The sequence below is a fragment of the Anas acuta genome, chromosome 2 (assembly GCF_963932015.1).
Source record: "Anas acuta chromosome 2, bAnaAcu1.1, whole genome shotgun sequence".
Taxonomy (NCBI): Eukaryota; Metazoa; Chordata; class Aves; order Anseriformes; family Anatidae; genus Anas; species Anas acuta.
This window is the reverse complement of record NC_088980.1, coordinates 14,185,644-14,204,715: the sequence shown is the minus strand read 5'-3', so window position 1 is coordinate 14,204,715 and position 19,072 is coordinate 14,185,644. Positions and strand designations below refer to the sequence as shown.

Here is a 19,072-nt window from a genome sequence, read left to right as displayed (position 1 = left end):
TTATGTTATCATCATAACCTATATCAGCATTCCTTAATGATCTTTGGTTGAAATGAGAGAAACAACAACTGCTTCTGGAGTAAAGACCTACAAAAATCTCACTTCCAAAAGAGATCACAGAATGATAGAAAATTGGTCCCGAATTCATCTCAAGAGATTTTTCAGTCTGATTTCTTGCCTCAGAGCTGAATCCCACAGCTAAGCTACTCCTGCCATGTTTGCTTTACCTCTTCTTTACAACTCTCAGTGATGGAGATTCTGCAACTGCTCAAGTCACTCAAGCCAGAATTTAGCTATACCTGCCATTCAAAAAGGACTTTTTTTTTAATTTGTTTTCTTGCCATTATGTCCTCTCACCCTTTTGTGTCCAATCTGAATTTTCCCTAGTTGAATATAAGCCTGCTCTTTCTTATGCCTTTATCAATGGAAGTGGAGAACAATGTTCTCTTCTTTGAAAATCATTTCAATATGACATAGAGGTCATTGTTGTTTTGTTCTTAGAATAAACTATTCTGTTTTCCAGTCTCTTCTTCTAAATCAAGTTTTTCAAACCTCCGATTAATCTCGATGTTCTCTCCTGTTGATTCATCTTTCATCATCAAAGAAATTAGTCTTTCTTGAAATACAGTGGTCAAAACTGGACGTGGTATTCCATCTGAGCCAAGTGAAAGGGTGCTCCATCCTGTTGCACACATGGTAGCGCTATTTATAACTCCTGCGTGATATTTTTCTTTGTTTTTTATAAAAGAGAATATTTGTTGTCATGTGATATGCTTGATCTACTCATCCTTTTTTCATCTGATGAAAGCCTCAACAGTTTATATATAACAGCCTCAACAGCCATATCATATTTAGACAGATGGTTCTGCTCTAAAGCGTATAGCCTTGCATCTGTTCTTAATGGATTGCAGGGCTATATTTTTGTGCAGACCACTTCTCAAGTTAGTCAAGATTGCTCAGGATTATAACCCTGTTTTCTAATACATATGTAGTCCTCCAAGTTAATGCCATCTGTAAATTCAGTAAAGAATACTTTGATTCTGTTATCAAAGTTATTGCTCAATATTTAATGCTGAGTAAGCGAGACCTCTGTGGATTCTCCCTCAGCCTTCCAATCCGAACACGATCCTTGGGTAAACAGAGTACAGTTTTCCAAGTAGTTTCTGTAGTAGGTTTAATGTTAGAGGGTTTGGCTAATTTCTTCGAAGGTTCTATATTCTGTCTCAGCTCTTCTGTTTTTTCTCTCTTAGAGCGTCTCTGACCTTGCTAAATGGAAGATGATGTGGGCAGGCATGATGCATTTGAAATGTGAAGGCATTAAGCTCATGTATGATGTGGGAGGACATTGAAATGGACGTGGAAGTGGGGTGTCTGTATAGGACAGTGCTGGATACTGAGGTGATGCTCAGTAAACTTTTAATAATTTGCAAGAATGGAGAAGGTTCACCTGCAGCATTTGATGGAGGCTCAGAAAAGCTTACTTGCCTGGACTGTGTGACCACAGATTTCTTCCAGCTTAGTCAAGCTAGAATACGAAATTGGGGGTGTTTTCCAGGGATTTGGAAAAGGCAGGAAATGTTATCTGTCTTAACGTATGGCTACGTAAGAGTAGAGGCTTGGAAGCTTAGAGTAAAGCTGGGAATGTTGCTCTGTCGATGGGTTGGTTATTCACAGGGCCCAAGTGTGTGTGGATGTCCAAGGGAGGAGGCTTACGCTTGGCACCACTTCTCAGGCTGGGAGAAGTACCCCGTACTGCCAAGGCATTACGAATGGAAAGCGAGGCATGAGACACCACATATTTCTCTGAGGTGTGAAAAGTTCTAAGCCTAGCAACTGTGGGGAGCTCTGTGATGTGGTAGCTTCAGAAAAAAAGCTGTGTGGCTTTAATTATCGACACGCATCAAATATTCAAGTTCTGTTTGCATAAGAAAATTTAAATCTGACAGTGGTGTTGCTGCAGAGTTGTTTTCTGTTTTTACTCATGCTTGCTTCAAATGGGTCAAGTCTGTTTATCTTAAATTCCATCTCAGCCTTTAAAGCATAGACGTTTAATGTAGAATTAGAACTTTCCATGTGCTTTTTTTTATGATGTCGATGTATCTGTACCTCCCACCCTTCCAGACCACTAAACAGTCTCATTTTCAGTGTTTTTTGAGTTTTTATCATACCTGTGGAAGGTACTAACCCAGAAATATGAACCACACTGTGGTAGAATAAAAACTATAAATCACCAGAGCCCTGGTCACTTTCTCCATATACATCAGTGCTGGATGATGCATTAGTTGGCATTAACACCTCCAGTGCTTTAAATTTTCTGTTTCTGTTTCCTTGCTTAGCACGTAATAGGTTGGAAGGTAGATGGATTGTGAGCTTCCAAAGCATTACAAAGTACCTTTCCAAACTCTTGGAGAATTTTTGAGGGGACAAAATCTCTTTCATTTTTTTCCACTAAGCTTTTGTAGCCCAAGAAAAGCAGCTCAGCCTACAGATTATCAAGTTGTGTATCTTCATAGAATTTCTTGGTGAATTTTGGAATCATTTTAGCATAATGTTCCTACTATTGTAACAGCTTCATCAGAAATATTTTTTTTCAACTGGTGGAAGACTTTGAATGCTCTTTTGCTCGTAGCTGGGAAAAATAAAAAGAAGGATGACTCAGACGCATGTGGGTTTTACCAGGAGTCTTGTCTCTTCTGTATCTAATGAATGCTAACAAGTCTGTAACTAATGGAACACGAAACATTAGGGAGATGATGGAGTGCTGGCACTTTTAATAATATCTGTTTGGGAGATTAGGCAGGGGAAGATGTACTGAGATGGGAGTCAGAAGAGCCTAGATTGTGGTGAGCTGGTAGATCTCTGTGGCTTCCACTGGTGGTGGTACTGACATTGGACTCTGCTGAAACAACATTCATTGTAAGGCAAATTAAAAACTTTGTGTGAGTGTGCCAGCTGAATTTTAAATGTATCCTGCTGTAAGTTCAATGTGTAATTTGAGGTGCCTTAACTTCACTGATACAGGCTCTTCTTGGTCAAGTTATTCAGTAGTGGAGGTAGAATAACCAAGGATGAAATCAAAGAGCATTAAGGACTGTGAGAGCTATTAGCTGGTACGATTAAACTGTTCTCTTTAGACTGGTGGAGTTCTGGCTGCTCTAAACAGCTGAAGGAGAAACCCTCTCAACAAAAAAATCCTCTGAAATAAGCAGTATTGTCAAATGTCATTTTGTTGCTGTGTTTTCCAATGTGTTGTTTTTTTTCAGTAGTGCAGAAATAGAATTGAAATCTCTTGAAAACTTTTTCTATTGAGATATGTAATCTATTTTTATTTGCATATGTACTTTCTCTTACTTCTGTAGATCAATTTTCTTCCTGTCTATAACAATCTATTTTAATATTTTAATGAACTGATTTTTCTGAGTTTTCCCTATTAATTTTTAAAGCTGTTAGTAGTTTCACTGTAAAGACCTCTTTCCCCTATTTCATCCTATTTTTGTTTGGCTTGTTTTGCCTTTTTTTTTTTTTTTAATTTTCTTTAAGCATCATTTTGCATCTGTTTCTAAATCAGTCTTTAATGTGGTATCTTTTTCACTCTGCCACTTGTTCTTTTGTAATGAGGACAGGAACACAGATCTTGTACATATTTTATTTCCAAATCTGTGTATTTGATTTGAGTAATTCTGCATAAAGATTTTGCATGGCATTTTGGGGAAGAGGGAAGGAGGAGAGATTGGGACTTGAAGAAAGCATTAGGCAAGGCTCAGGCAGGAATTGTGACTTCTGCACTGGTAATTATTTCTGAACTTTCTGAACTGCTTCAAAACATGATCACATTACTGTGTGCGTCATTGTGAGAGACGGAAAAATTTGTTTTCTCTAAATTCTTACATCTCCTCAGAAAAATGTTTTGGTGTTACATAATTGCTATTGTTCTTTTGCATGTTTTTCATAGCATCCTCCTGGGCAGTTGAGAAGGAAGTACAGTTCCTGCTCCACTATTTTCCTGGATGACAGCACAGTCAGTCAACCAAACCTCAAGTATACCATCAAATGGTGGGTTCAATAATTTGTGTATTTTTTAACTTGAAACTACATTATGTATTACATATGTGTACACATCTGAACCATTACTAAGCAATCTTCACAGGGGGCTTAGTTTTTGAAGCAGTAAGTCTTTTTAATCCAATCATGCTCAAGATGCAATGAATAGAATGAGCAAAGGATATTACTCTGATTTTAGGTTTGTGTGTAATCAAACTCCCAATACTGTATATCTCCCAAGAAAGCAGCAATTAAGTTTTTCAAACTCTATAAGCTGAAATTTTTGTGATTCCATGTTCAACTGTGCACTTGCTTTGGATAAGTCCTCAGAAGGTTGCTTGGGTACTTACTTCAGAATTCCCTAAAGATCTGAAATCTGAAATTGAAGAGCTTTTTTTTCAGTTCATGAGAAAATGTTCATTTGCTAAGCTTTTCTTCCAGTTTTCTGTTTGAAATGAAAATGAATTGCCTCCAGATTTATTTCCTTATTGAGTACAGAGACACCAACACTGTATTGCACAGCAGTGGGGAGCTTTGTCTGTGGTGTCTACATGGGCTTATACTTGGGTGACATCTCAGATGTTCATTTCAGGTTTAACTGCTGCCTGTGTCCGTTTAGAGAGAAACAAAATTGATGTGTATAACGTGTTGATCTTTACGCTTTGTACAGCGAAGGGAAAAATGAGAAAATGAATGTGCAGTCACTGTTTATGCTGTTTAGTATGGTTGCAGATACACTCTCTTCAGTTGTTTGCTCTTAATCTAATCCAATGCAAAAATTTATGAAGTCCAAATCTATGTTATAAAGCTATTTACATGAGAGAGAAATGTTGGCTGTCAGTAAACACATTCTCAATTATTCTGTTTAAGAAAAAAAAAAAAAAGGGAGGGGAGTGGAGAAAGGATTTGCAGACCAATGCCTAATTCCTTATCAGCTATTTCTGTCTGAAATACAGTCTTGCATTTCCTCAAGCTTCTCTAATGAGTAACTTAAAAATAATTCAGATGGGCTGTGGAAAATGATTTTAAGGTTTTGATACTATTTTCCCTCTGGGATTTTAATACTTTTCTGCTCTATAATCCTATGCATGTAGCTTTTTTAAGTGCAGCCTCTTGGGGGTGACTGCCAGTTTCAGCACCCTTTTAGCACAGGAACTGGGCCCATTAGTGAAAAGAAGAGCTGGGCTTGTGGCAGCAGCTGAGACGTGGTGTTGGTGGGCAGCAACAGAGCCATGAAAGGGGAGGCAGAAACCCAAGCCTGGGGTGTGGAGCTTGGGGGCAAGGAGGTGGCATCTGGGGGCAGAGCAGAGGGTCAGGAGGGAGGAAAGGGGCAGCGGCAGGGCGGGGGCTGGCAGGCAGCTGCACAGGGTCGGAGAGTTTAGAGAAGGGGTTATGTGGGGTGAGAAACTGGCCTCTGGCCTCTGAGTATTTTCCTCCTCTTCCCTCCCGTCTGGCTGTACAAGTAGCAGATTTAAGGGTTGGGAGACCACAGGATTATCGTTTTTGTAGTACAGCTTCATTTCCTGCCCCCCTCCTGGATGTTGCTGCAGACAAATGACTACTGCACATAAGGAGATCTATAAGGGCTACGTTTTGGCTGGCTCATTTATTTCCTCTGGGTCATGTTATGCACTGGTGGGTTTAAAATATTAGCATGTCTCTTGGAGGTCTTAAGAGCATGCGGGGTGGCAGGGGAGGGCGATGGAAAGCTGCGTAAGCTGCTCTCTGCACCGCTGTCACAGCCCCTTGGATGCTAGCTGAACCAGTGTGTGAAAAGCAGAATACAAATCGGGCTGAGTTAATCTGTTACAGCTCTGAGAGACCTTCAGATTCTGATATAGATTTCTAAAGAGTAAATATTTTCCTAAACTTAATTTGTTATTTTGTTACAACAGCAACAATATGGGCACCAAGCAGAGCTCTGCATGTATGCTCTTGCATCCACTTTCGTAAAGTGAACTGGAGCTGCAAGTATGTTCCTGGGGGCATAATTTAAAATTAAATTTTGGGACTAATTCATTCGCTGAATAGCTTTCAGTCAAATTAAATTCATTCATAAATCTGTTTTTTATGTTCAGCAAGAACTGTGTCTTTTAAAAGTCCATGGGTACACAGTATTTTTTAACTTATTACATATATCTATAGAAAAAATCAGTTTTAAAAGCAAGTTTGAGCTAAAAGCTGATGTAGCCCAGTAAAAGCTATAGTGCTTATAAAAAGTCAGTAAAATACATTTATTTTCAACTGAGAAAAAATGTTTTTAAAAAATAATGAAATCAATTACAATTCTACTAACTTGGTAGCTCCAACATATAACTTTCCTAACATGCAGTGTGTTGATTTTCTTGTAAAAATTCTGGAAGAAAAATACAGAGTGACTGATTCACTCTCTTAAAAGGCTTTTTGTGAGGGGAATTTAACATCATTGTAAGACATAAGAAACTTACAGTGAATTTGACAAAACAAACCATCAGCAAATAGAATCACTGAACTCACTCCTCATTCCTCTGTAGTTTTTGCTGGGTTTTGTGCTGTTAGAATAAGTGGGAAGAGTGCTGTTCCTGCTTTATCCTTCAGCAAAGCTGCGTCCTGAGTAAAGCATGTATCCTTTGATAAATCTGGAGTCACAAGTTGGAAACTCGAGAGTAAGCATGAGAAGCTAAGTCTTAGTTTTCTTCAGTCTCAGAAGTGAATGGGATCAGTTAGTTATTTGTATATGTAATTAAAATCTTAATTTTCTGTGTCTATGGACAGTGTGTGCAGAATATAAACAGATGTACTTACATGTAGGTTTGTGATGGAAGAGCATGGGAAATGCACAATGCAGTAACTTATTTAGGGAAGTATCTTTCCTAAGTTAAAATAAGTAACTTGATGCAATAAAAATGTTAGAGCCTTGTATTTGAGTCTCCTATGTGAGTAACTACATAGAAAGAATCAGAAATTTGTGGATTTAAATATAAAATCATAAGCCAAGGGTGATTAACATGTTTCAAGTTAGCCTTGCAGCATTATTGGACAATCAGAGTGAATATCCAACACTTGTGTCACTTATCTTCAACCTTGGATGTCAGGAGGAGATTTGTTATTTACTTTAGTGGATGTGGGCTTTAAATGGAAGGCATGTGTGACTTGGTATATGGAGTATGAGTATTTGTGGAAGGTACTTTGTTACTAGTGGGAAGGAGGCACTTGAGTGTGCTGAACAAATATTCTCAGATGACCTATTTACAGTGTTTTACCTGGCATCTAATAATAAACAGAAGAAAGTAGGCTATTGAGCATATTTTTTTGTCGTGTGTTCTGCTAAGTTTTAAATTTGGATGTTAATATGACATCCTGAGATGTTAATATGACAATATGACAATCCTGAGATGTTAACTCTATATTTTTCTTTACAGTGTAGCTCTTGCAATATATTACCACATCAAAAACAGGTATGTGAATAATGAAGTATGTGAATAATGAAGTCTTGTATGGAAGATCTCTTTAATCAAAACAAATTAACTGTTGAAACCCTAAAAATCTGTGATTTGGTTCTTTGAAAATGCTTTTGGGTAGTATTTTTTCTTATCTCCAATGTTAGAAAAAAGAGATGTGTTCTCCTATATAGATGTATTATTTTACTTAAAAGAATAAAAATCAGAAGATTATGTATCAAAAAATGTGCAAATACAGTTCAGCATTGAAAAGCTTTGATTCAGTATTTGGCTTTATATGCTCTGGGCACTTCTGTATTACGCATATGTCTCAAATGGATTTAGAAGAAATCTGCATAGTGTCTTTCAGATTTTTTTTTTTAGGCTACACCCTTGTAAAATTGACTATGTAAGTCAACAATCACTTAGTGGATTTTTAAGTACAAGCCCTTAATTATATAGTAAGATTGACATTGTCAATAAACGTAATTCAGGACATCGCAGAAGCAGAGCAAGTCCTGTCTCAACACTCCTGCTGTAGTATGCTTTAGATCTATGCTCAGCCAGGTTGACTGTTAACACTAAAACAGGTTCTCTAAAAAAAGTAACTTGGTGCATGAATTCAGCTTGTTGTTAAGTTGCACTTCTGTTTCTTAAATTACATGTTGTCATGATGTAATATGTCACAGTATCATCAAATAATATTGCCTGAAATTTTTAAGAGATTTGTATAAATATCTCAAATTACTTATGCGTCCATAGCTTTTCAGTGTCTTTTCAGAGAACTTAGCCAGCTTAGATCTCGATCTAACAAACCAACTTACATCTAATTTTTTTCTTCAGGACTGTAAGAAGTCCAACTAGAACAAAGGGAAGTACTCATAAATTTAAGTTAAGCTGGTACATCATTTGGGACCATGTTTCAGGTCACTGGAACTCATTACACGTGTTGAAACAAGGCTGGCATCTGAAGAGAGAAACATGTAAAAGTGCACAAAGGCAGAAAGGTTTAGGGCTTGATCCCTGATGAAAACTCTTAGAAGACTTTCCAAGATTAAACATAGCAGTATGTAAAGCAAAAGTTAGAGTGAAATACTTTTGCTAACTTTTAATCTAATTTCCTAGGAAATGAACCATTAATGATCGATCATGCTTGGTTTACTTGTTTATCTGTCTGTGGTTCCCTTCTTCCCCTTTGCTTCCATCATCTCTGGGTTAGTTTGGCCAGCTAGTCGATTGTAACTATGCTTGACTGACTAATAGAGATCCATCCCAAAGATAGTCAGATCCTAAAGTTTTGTGGAACAAGAATATCCTAAGTGCTCAGTTAAACATTACGCCAGCTGGGTGAGGCGCTCAGCAGAATGGGGGCACTTCAGGAACCACGTGCGGGTGAGAAACTTCAGTAAGGGCTCACAGTATCCAGGAGGAAATCCAGAGCCAAAGGAAGCTGAATCCCTTCAGATTGCCATGAAACTGATTTCTGACGACAGTAAAATATGCACATTCATAGTTTTATTACAGAACTCAATGCAAGCTTGACCTGCAGCTATTAGAGGCTAAACATTTATAAATGAAAGGGCCCTGTGTCAGTGACTGGAAAACAAATACATTCTGATTGTTATCTTCTTGGGAAACTTGGTATCTGTCCGTTCACTTTGGGGGTGGAAAGGTGATTTATTCACTATGAACTGCTTGCTGCTTGTCCCTCCTCGAGTTCCCCAGGGCAGTGAGATGCGTTGTAACCGCGCCCTCTGCTGCACTCCTTACAATCTCAGGCCTGCGTGCATCAATTAGCGGCTCTGAAACGAAGGATGTGAAATGACTGCTCTCCCTTTGCTTGTCTCTGATTTGGGAACGGAGGGAACAACGTGATAACAGCGCTTGGTTGTGTTTGCTGCTGAAATGGCAACAGCCAAACATATGTTCTGTTTCCTGCCATTATAGGGGGAAAGGAAGTTGTTGACGTATGCGGTAGAGTCGGGTTCGTTATGGGGGCTGGGGAGTAAGAAACCACTGCAGCTCCTGGGTAGGCTTAAAGTTGGTTTTGACAGAAAACGAGTCAAGCTCTACCTGAGAAGAGTTCTTTTCAGACAACAATTATCTGTCCTCTTTCTCCTCTATGCTTAGTTTAAAAGAAAACTATTTTCTAGTGTTCCAGACTCTCACCAATCCCAGATGTCACTTTTCAGAGTACCTAATATGTTTCATATGTTCCCCACATTTTGTTTGATTGTGACGTTCTAATTATTCCTAGTTTTCCCAATGTCTCCTCTCATTGTTCTGTTGAATTTTTCCAGCTTTTGTTGCATTTAGCTGTCTTACAGGTGGTAGGAGGCTTACACCTATCTTGAAGGAATGCACGAGTGTTGGCGAATTTGCTGAACAAAATAAATAACCAAAATTAAAGCAAACCAACCATGAAAAATGCTTAGATCAATTAGTAGACAATTCCTTTTTGAAAGACAACAGTACAACTTTATTTTAGTGAGGACAAAAGCCTATCAACTCTTTTTCAGTGTAGGTTTTTTTATGGCAATCAAATGTGCCTTCATAGCACACAGCATGAAGAAATAGAAAAATAAATTTTTTCTTTCCCTCTTCTCATTGTGAAGGGCCACAGCTTATGTTAACACAGCAATGATTCCAGTGAGACCACTTCTGCATTAAAATACCAACTTTTTTGTTGGGGTAGATATCTGGCCTAAAATCCTTGCTGATTAGGCATTTTGAAGTAATTATCTCAATCTGTTAGTTCGTTTTAAACTACTCCTTTAAAAAAAAAAAGTATTGATTTCCAGTGTGAACAGGCTTTATAGCAGAAAAGAAATCAACTTTAGATGTTGAGGTTTAAATGTTATCTACCAATAAGCACATTTTTTAGACATTAGTCTCCTGTAAAACTCGTGTTTGCATGCTCTGTGAGACACGTGTTGAGTAAAGATAAAAAACATTCAGTGGTTTCTCTCTTAAGACCTCTCTGACCAGAGCACCAGGGATGGAATATATAAAGATGGTATTGTAGTAAGAAAGTCACATGGATGCATCTGTCCAAAAAGTGTTCGGTTCTAACTGGCACTGTTACACCACTCGCTTTTGTGATGGTTAATATTCCTGATAAGATTACACACAGAAGTCTTAAATTGCATCCTGGATGTTAGGCTTGTGAAGTTGCATCAGCTTTCATGCTGATCTTGAACAACAGGGATGAGAGAAATATAGTGAATTAAGATCCGTGAATAGAAATATTTTGTCTGATTTTTTTATATGTTCTTTTTTGCTTTCAGAATTTGTTAATGGTATTGGGTTTTCAAAAGAAATAAAAAGTGATATATGTATATATTAAAAAAAAGGATAACTGTAAAAGATACAAATATTTGTAAATGTCATGACTTTGAAAATAATGGAGGAGGAGAAATTAACTAAAGGAAGAGATTTCAAGGATTGTCACGAAGTTAAGAAAAACAGAGTAAGCTGAGCTGGTTTTAATATATTAGAAGTTCATCGTGGTACATCTTAGGCTGTGAAAAAGCCTCACGGTAGTGGGCAGAAAAGTTGTATGTCCTGAGCGTTTAAATTTGAAAATTTTAGCATAGTTTGTAATATGGATTTCATATTGCACGTGAACTTTATGGTAGAATATATCCAACTCCTATGTGAGAGTCACATTTCTGCAGTGTTTCTAAGCGCACTACAGCATAAGGAGTATTAGAGCTTTAATGATCTGCTTGCATCTGTGACAGCTGCATGTTATTACATTCAGATAATGACACTACTTTGGTTTTAATACTTTTTAGGGACACAGATGGAAGAATGCTCTTAGATATTTTTGATGAAAACCTTCATCCCCTTTCGGTAAGTTCATTTATCTCTTCTTCTTTTTCATGTGAACTGTCTTTCTGTCTGCTTCGTTTTGTTTCAGTCACCTATTTGGAAGTATTTCTTCCTTAGAAATCCGAAGTGCCACCAGATTATGACAAACATGATCCAGAGCAGAAACAGATTTACCGCTTTGTTCGGACGTTGTTCAGTGCTGCTCAACTGACTGCTGAATGTGCCATTGTCACCCTGGTGAGTGTCTGAGAGATGACATCAGCTATCTGACAGACCCAGTTTTGTTCCTAAAGCTTGCTTTTGTATGATTTAATAGAGCTAGGTGATGCCAGGGGATTTTTTCTCACCATGGAGACCAAGAGAATTTCTTGATGGGAAGAGATATTGCAGTTCATTTTCTTGGGGAGAGTTACTGATCAAAGAAGAGGGTGGATAACATGACACAAAAGCCAGGGTTATGTCTTGCCCTCACAGAGTGATAACATTACAGGCCACCAGAGTGACTAATAGAAAACGCAGGTGGCATAAGCAATCTGAACAGGAGGGAATGTTAAAAGCAGAGATTGTTCCACTTTTGTGGGTTTATTGTGTATCACTGTAACTCCCAATGGAGATTCAGGGACAGCTGCAGGTAATTTAAGAGCATTAATAAGAATTGATGGACACGCAAAGGACTTGGTGAGTGACTGCAGCATGTTGGTGATGGCTTTTTTTTTTTTTTTTTAACTTCCACTGTACTTGTCTTTCAGGACTGCGTCACAGGGCTGAACAATTGTACTCAAGGCTGAAGTTTAGCTACTTAAAAATAGCACAACACAAAAGAAGGTTCAGATTTTCAGCTGGTGTGGATCAGCATAGCTATGTGGATTATAGGAGCTAAAGTGATCTCTGCCAGCTGAGAATTTCTTAATTTTCCTGAAATTTGTACCCTGCCAACCCTCTATAGCTTTCAGGCACAATTTTGGCCATGTTCTTGACTCAGAAATTTTAGAAGAATGAAATATGTTTTTACAATAACATGTGTTCTCATAACAGCTTTGTTATGCACTTCAGATAGGAGAAAGGGAAACTGGAGAAGGTGGATTTTGAAGGCTAGACCCTCTCATTTCCTCTGTTAATCTTAGAAGACAAGGAAGAGAAATTAGTTGGCAGGCTTTTCTCCTTCAGTCAGAATGAATTGTACTAGCCAGTACAGAACATGAATCTGAGGGAAACAGGGCAAGAAACACCCTGCAGTGCTCCACCCTTGCATTTTGAAGCATTACTCTACCAAGTTACTTGACCCAGCCATTAGTTGTTTTCTGAAATGACATTTTATCTGTCTTTTTTACATAATTGTGCTAAGTACTTGTCCTTCTTTTTCTTCCTGAGTGTTTTCTGCTGGAGGCAAGATATGTTGTGTGAATCAGTATGTTCTTGTATAATTTAATTAATCTACTGACAAATACAGCGGAACTTTGTTGTAGTTATCTGTTGTTTGATCTTAGGCTATTTGATCAATGAGGGCACTCTTTAATAGAGAGGAAGAGGGCGCTTTTTTTAAATAACAGTATCTTCCTGTCATTGCAATGCATGGAAAGTTCTTTCCCAGAAATCTTGTTAGCCCATGAATATATTTAAATATTTTACATTTATAACTACTTCACTGCCTCTTCTGTTTCTTACGTGGTTTCCTTGCAAATAACTGCTTTTGGTGTGATCTGCAATTAAGTATAAATGTTTTCCATTCATTTGCCATATTGCCATTCCAGTAGATGTTACTGTTTGAAAGCTTAGATGGCTTGGGTGTTTTACCCAATGCTGATAAAAGATAAACTGTTTTATAACCTGGCACTCAAGGCAGCCATGCAGATGTTTGGAGATAAATTTGGTATAAGTGATCAGTATTACTGTTCTGCTATTCTTGACCATTTTTTCAAGATGATAGCACCTGCCTCACCCTTCTTTCCAGAAAGCTTCAGAATTTGGGGATAAACATTGTTTTACAAGTATGAAATTCTGCTGCTGCTGTTCTCATTTTCCTCTGTTCTTTTTAGATTTCATTTCTTTATTTCTTAGTGTCATCAGAAGGGGCCCCAGAGACAGATCATATTGTTTCTGAAACGTTCAAATGTGGAAATTAGTCTGTTCGAAAGCAATTGACTGCCCTCTTCCCCACCCCATTAATCATGTCTTAATAGTGTTGATAGTGCTATTTATACGTCCTCCAAATGTTTTTAATTTTAATATCCTGACTGGAGAAGAAAGCATTTCCTGCTGAAGCTTATGTTTTGCCATAGTCTGGTCATACATTGGAGAGCAATGTGATAGCCCCGTCTGCTACTTGAGCCTTGGAGGAGGGTTGCCAGAAGGTAGGAAGTATATCTGTGGCGATCACTATACACTTGGAACTAGATTCTGCAGCTATTATCTTTCACTTTAATTATTTTTAAACAGTCCTAACCACCATTTTTTATTCCTCAGGCAAACCAAATTATTAATGTGGACTAAGGTGTGTAGTTGGATGCATTTGTTTGTCTTTTTATATGCCATTATCCAGACAGAAACAGTAGTTACAACTAGTTATATAGCAAGATGTATGTTCAGCATGGGAGGAAAGTAAATGTGAAACTCCAGACTGTTAGATGAGCTAGTATCCAGCAAAAAAAGACAGCATCGTATTGCTTCAAGCACTTAATTAAAATATTTCAATTAAAGTCTGCACTATTACAGCAAAACCAATTTATAATTAAACAAAAGATTTAATTTTCACACAGTCTCCAGAGCTGCCAAGAGATTTTCTGTATTGATGGGTGAAAAATTAAAATCTCAGGTTGAAACAATTAATTACTAATTCACATTAATTTATATAATAATACCTTAAGAATTATTTTAGTGTTAAGAATTACTTTTGTTGCTGATGTAAAATCTTGTACCAGTGAACAGCTGAACTATACCCTGTGACCTGACTTTGGGAGAAAAACAATGCTTTTTTCCACCTGACCCAGAGTATTCCCATCCTCGCTAAAACTGAGAAATGCCTTTCATCTTCATCATCTCCTTGGGTGCAGAGGTGGCAAGTTGCACTTAAAATAACGTGTTAATTGAATAGCAAATGCGAATAGTAGTGTTATCCATGCCAGTAGGAAAACCATACATAGCCCACATGTCATGAGAGTTAAACATTTTCACTTTGTTGTTTTCTTAAGAAAAAACAAAACAAAACAATCCTATTAACTAGACCTGAAGAGGAGAATGATCCAAGCTTTCTGCTTTGTCTTGGCATGCCTTTCTGAGTTTTGTTTAAGTAGGCCAAATCTAAGGCACCTGATAAACTCCAGTGTGCATAATATTTTCAGAGGTTACATTTGCATAGGCACATGTACTATAGTCTCTTGTCAGATACAGTGCTATCTAACTACATGCAGTGCATGGACTGATTTTTTTTTCTGCAAAGTTCAGAGGAGTGTGTTTTGAAATACGTTGCAAAGTCCATACTGTGACCAAAGGGATTTGATACTGGGAATTTTTAAATTTGAAGTATGGAAGAGTAACTTCTCCTTATGAAAAACAGGGATTTAATTAATCCAGCCAGATTTTCCTGAGTTCTTACCGTACTCTCCAGTCACTTTTTTAGTAACTAGGTAGAGAATATGTTGAATGAATTTCTTGAATTATGTGATGAAAATTATAGCATTTGAGGGGATTTTTGTTTTCTGTGTGTTTGGAGTAAAGGAGAAAGCCTTTAACTGGTTTCCTTTCACTGGGATATTTTTAAGTGCAGATAATATTTTTTCCCCCCTGTTGTATTTAAAGTATCAAGGATGTGGTACTGGTTTAAAGAAAACAAAGTTGTTTTATTTTTTTTTTAAAGAAGTGATGAAAGGCTATACAGACGTTTAATCTGTAGCAGAAGTCCTTTTCAGCTGGTGTGGATTACCTACTGTTCCTTATACAGCTACTGGAAGATGCAGGCTCCTCTGAACACCTCAGGGTACAATGTGAACTATTTGCTGCCTGGTTTGAAGGCTGCCACTCTCCCTCCAGTGACCAAGACAGAGATCATGAGTGCAATGAGAGCAAGGCAAAGCTGGGCTCTGCTTGGTGTAAGAAACCCATGAGAACAGTTGTGTGTGTCTGTTACTGTTGGTGGCCACCTTTTTAATTCCCCAACAGAAAAGCACGTTCATTTCAAGCAATGAATACTGATCCCAGTTTGAGACTGGAAAGTCAATGTTGTCTAATAGTTTGAGTCCATTTTATGCGTATTACAGACTTTTGTCTTAAAACAAGTAAACTGGGGGACAAACCTGAGGATGTGTGATTTTTCTCTCAGTTCCATTAGTGTTTTCTATAAGTATCTTCAATGCTACTTTGCAATTATTCACATTTTCAGAGTCGTTTTATGAGTGCATTCATTACTATCTTTCAACACTTTGTCTCAGAAATAAAAATTGGATGAAATTGCAAGGACTGTGATGATGTGATGTCCTTTTCCACCAAATGGATGGCACTAGACCTTTACAGAACATTTTTAAATGCCCAGCTGGGTAATTTTAAAGCACAGTTATTTCGGGAGCGTTGTGGTAGGGAACTGGCTGATTGCTTCGAACACAGCATATGGCAATTTAGTGATTGGATTGGAGCCGTAATTTGGCTATATGGGACCCACTACCAATTATAATTTTTCCATACAGATTTCTTTTTAGTTTCAAGACATTGTAACACATAGAAGTTTTCTCATTAAAAGAGGACTGTATATTTCCTTTTACTTCTTGGAGATGTGTTGGGATGGATGCTGCCTTTGTTAAATTAATCTGTGCTTCTGCAGCTAACAACATGGGTTACATAGTGGCATCTAATGCAGCGTAAATGTGAGAGGGAGGGAATGAAGTTGTTGCAAGTAAACAAGCATTTGTAGATTCTCAATTATGGAACATAAAATAACAAAAACATAGTCTCCATCAATGTGCAACTAGTGATAATTGATTAAAGCCACTAGATTTTTTTTTATTTTTTTTTGTAAGACATGGGTAGAATTTGACATGAAGCAACACAAAAACAGTATGAGAAAAGGTTGTGCTTTGCTCTTGCCATTACCTCAAAATTCAGAATTCTTTCACTAATGCCAGTGGTATTCTTTGGTGATTGCCAGTTTCTGTAGTGTGCTGAGACTCCCACTCAGCCTCCTTGGAGGGCATGCACAAATTCTGGTCTCTGGGTTGTACCACACTCCAGCACTGCAGACAGAATCACAGAATAATCTAGGTTGGAAGAGAACTCTGGAGGTCAAGTCTGGTCCAGCTTCTGCTCTAAGCATGATCAGTTGAATGAGTTTGCTTAGGGCCTGCCCAGTTGAGTTGAAATTTTATCACTGAGGATAAAATTTCACCTCAACAGAAGACCTGCTTGGTTGTTTTATGGAGTTAAATTAAGGGATTTTGTGTCCTTAACTGCAACTTCAGTGTGATAAGAAATATCATTTGGATATTGGAGGTTAATGTTGAATACCTCCAAAATGAAGGAACAAAGAGAAAGAAAACTCTGAAGGAATCCCATAGTAAGCTTTTAATAAAACTGGAGTTTTAATAAAACTGGTTCCTTTGGATTGCAACATATTGAAATGAAATAATTTGACACATTTTTTGATACATGTCCTACTCAAGGGGGAAAAAGGAGAAGAAATAAACCTCCTCAAGTATTTTAACTTTTCTTCTTACTTGAGATTATTATATAATATACAAAATATGGTATAATGTCCTCTGAGATGGAAAAAAAATGAGATACTGCTTCACACTAATTAAAACTGAACTCCTCATTGCTATCTTTAGTTTTAGTTTCATCAAACAGATTTATGTTCTCTTGACTGGGTTGTTGTATAACCAGCTGCCTGGTATCCAGAATCATAGGGAGCTGGGACATCCTAGAAAACTGGGACAACCCTGAACACTGTGATTGTTACTATGGGAAGTCCGGGATGGATTCACCCAACTGCAAATAATCACCCTGGGGGTCAGTTGTGGCTGGAGCAGCACTGCTGAAGATTGGATGCTGTTGCCAGGCTGGTGCCATTTTGCAGTTCTGCCCTCCAGGCCTAGTGGTAGTAACGTATGGCTGAATGATTCTCCACCATGCAAGTTCAAGTTGTGGGAATTAAGAAAAGAGGCACCCAAACTAGCTCAGCATAGGGGCATTTCGGGTCTGGCAGATTAATTAGCTCAAGATAATGTGCTGAAGCAAATCAGAGCTGTACCTCTTCTGGACTTGAAATGGTTTTGGAAGCCTTTTAACTATATGCCTGTGGTGCTGCATCTAAGCTAATGAACCGCTGCAGACTGTAAGACAGTTTGGGAACACCTATACCTGCAGAGTGGTAATTGTATTTCATTAGTAGATAAAAATTCCTGTTAATTCAGATAAATAAATTCTTAACAAAGACAAATCATCTGATTGGTTTCACGTATGATTAAATAATAATTTGCTCATGTTCCAATTTTAAAGGTCAGTCATTGCAAAATTTTGATGGGAGTCTGTGGGAAGAGATGGAAAATAAATACTGCTTTGCCAATCTCTTCACTCTGTGCAGGATGTCTCCTGAAATGTGCACAAGTTATTAAAATGTCTCCAGTGAAGTGCAGGCACTGTCCATGAAAGCTTGTTAGGCTGATAATCACATAAAAGCATGTGGTTCATTCCCAAACACAATAGATTAATAATGGAGGAGGCATCAGGCTCCAAGGTACTGAATTTTTAAGTAGAAATGTATTGACGGTCCATTGGTGTTTTCCAGGTCTGAACGGTGTTTTCGTTTCAGCTACAAAATGAAACGTAATGTGACAAATGAATTTTGAAGTTTGTTGGTATTAACACTGGCTTATACTTGTTCTTTGCAAGCTGGGAAAATTCAGAATATGTTGTTTGACTGAAGCCAATAAGAGTTTTTCCTCAGGACACATCAGCAACCACAATCATTTACTTAAATGGTCATGCTATCGCTCTGCAAAAATCTGTGAACATGCATAGAACAAGTCATAGAACTAAGTGGATGATGACAGGTGTTGTGAAGATGGCTCTTGGAAGCTATTAAACTATTTGAGGAAAACTAGGTGTTGAATTAAGGCAGAATTAATCTTTTGTCTTTTCGGAATTCAGCTTTCAAATATTCAGAAGAGAAGTGTTTGGAAGTGTTGCCCACAAAAGCTTACCTTCAGAAGAAGCACTGCAGAGGATGAATTATAGAGAAAAGTAACGTCAGTGTAATAGCTTCAATTTGTTTTAAGCTTTAGATCCATTCCTAAGCATTTTTAAAAATTATTTCTTCTATATTTATTCTAGATAGCAAAAGCTCTTTTTATCATTTAGTTTTGCTTCTCTAAAGGAATACCTGCTGAAATAATCCAGAGATGAGAAGAGATTTTCAGACCATTTTAGTAAAAGTTTCTCACATTGTGTCTTCTGAGCTTTTTGGTCTTTCAGTGTATAAGTAAATTTCTACCAGCATCCTGAGATGTGAGTTATAATACTCTTTTCCACAGCAGGCTTTTAAAACTTAGCTTGTTTTTATACGACTTTAGAGCTGCTAGACCTAAAGAAAATGTAGAAAGTGGTTCACTTTCGCAAATTAAGCCAGTGAAATTCATTGCAACACACAAGTTTATTGAACCATGTAGTACACAGAGAATGCAGAGTCTGATTCAAAACCCGTATTTGAGAAAATTGTCCCTGCACTTAAGACAGTATTCAGTATATAGACTTCATTGCATAACTAAGGTGAATATAAATGACATTTCCATACATCA

General features: G+C 37.6%; 1 protein-coding gene across 2 annotated transcripts in view; it reads left to right on the top strand.

Moving 5' to 3' along the window:
* Positions 1-19,072, top strand: part of CCNY (cyclin Y) — a 124,944-nt gene that overhangs the window by 88,446 nt on the left and 17,426 nt on the right. For both annotated transcript variants that reach the window (XM_068673509.1, XM_068673511.1), the window contains 4 exons: positions 3,953-4,053; positions 7,443-7,478; positions 11,258-11,315; positions 11,412-11,531. In XM_068673509.1, coding sequence (XP_068529610.1) covers positions 3,953-4,053; positions 7,443-7,478; positions 11,258-11,315; positions 11,412-11,531 — 315 coding nt within the window. The remainder of the gene's footprint in view (positions 1-3,952; positions 4,054-7,442; positions 7,479-11,257; positions 11,316-11,411; positions 11,532-19,072) is intronic.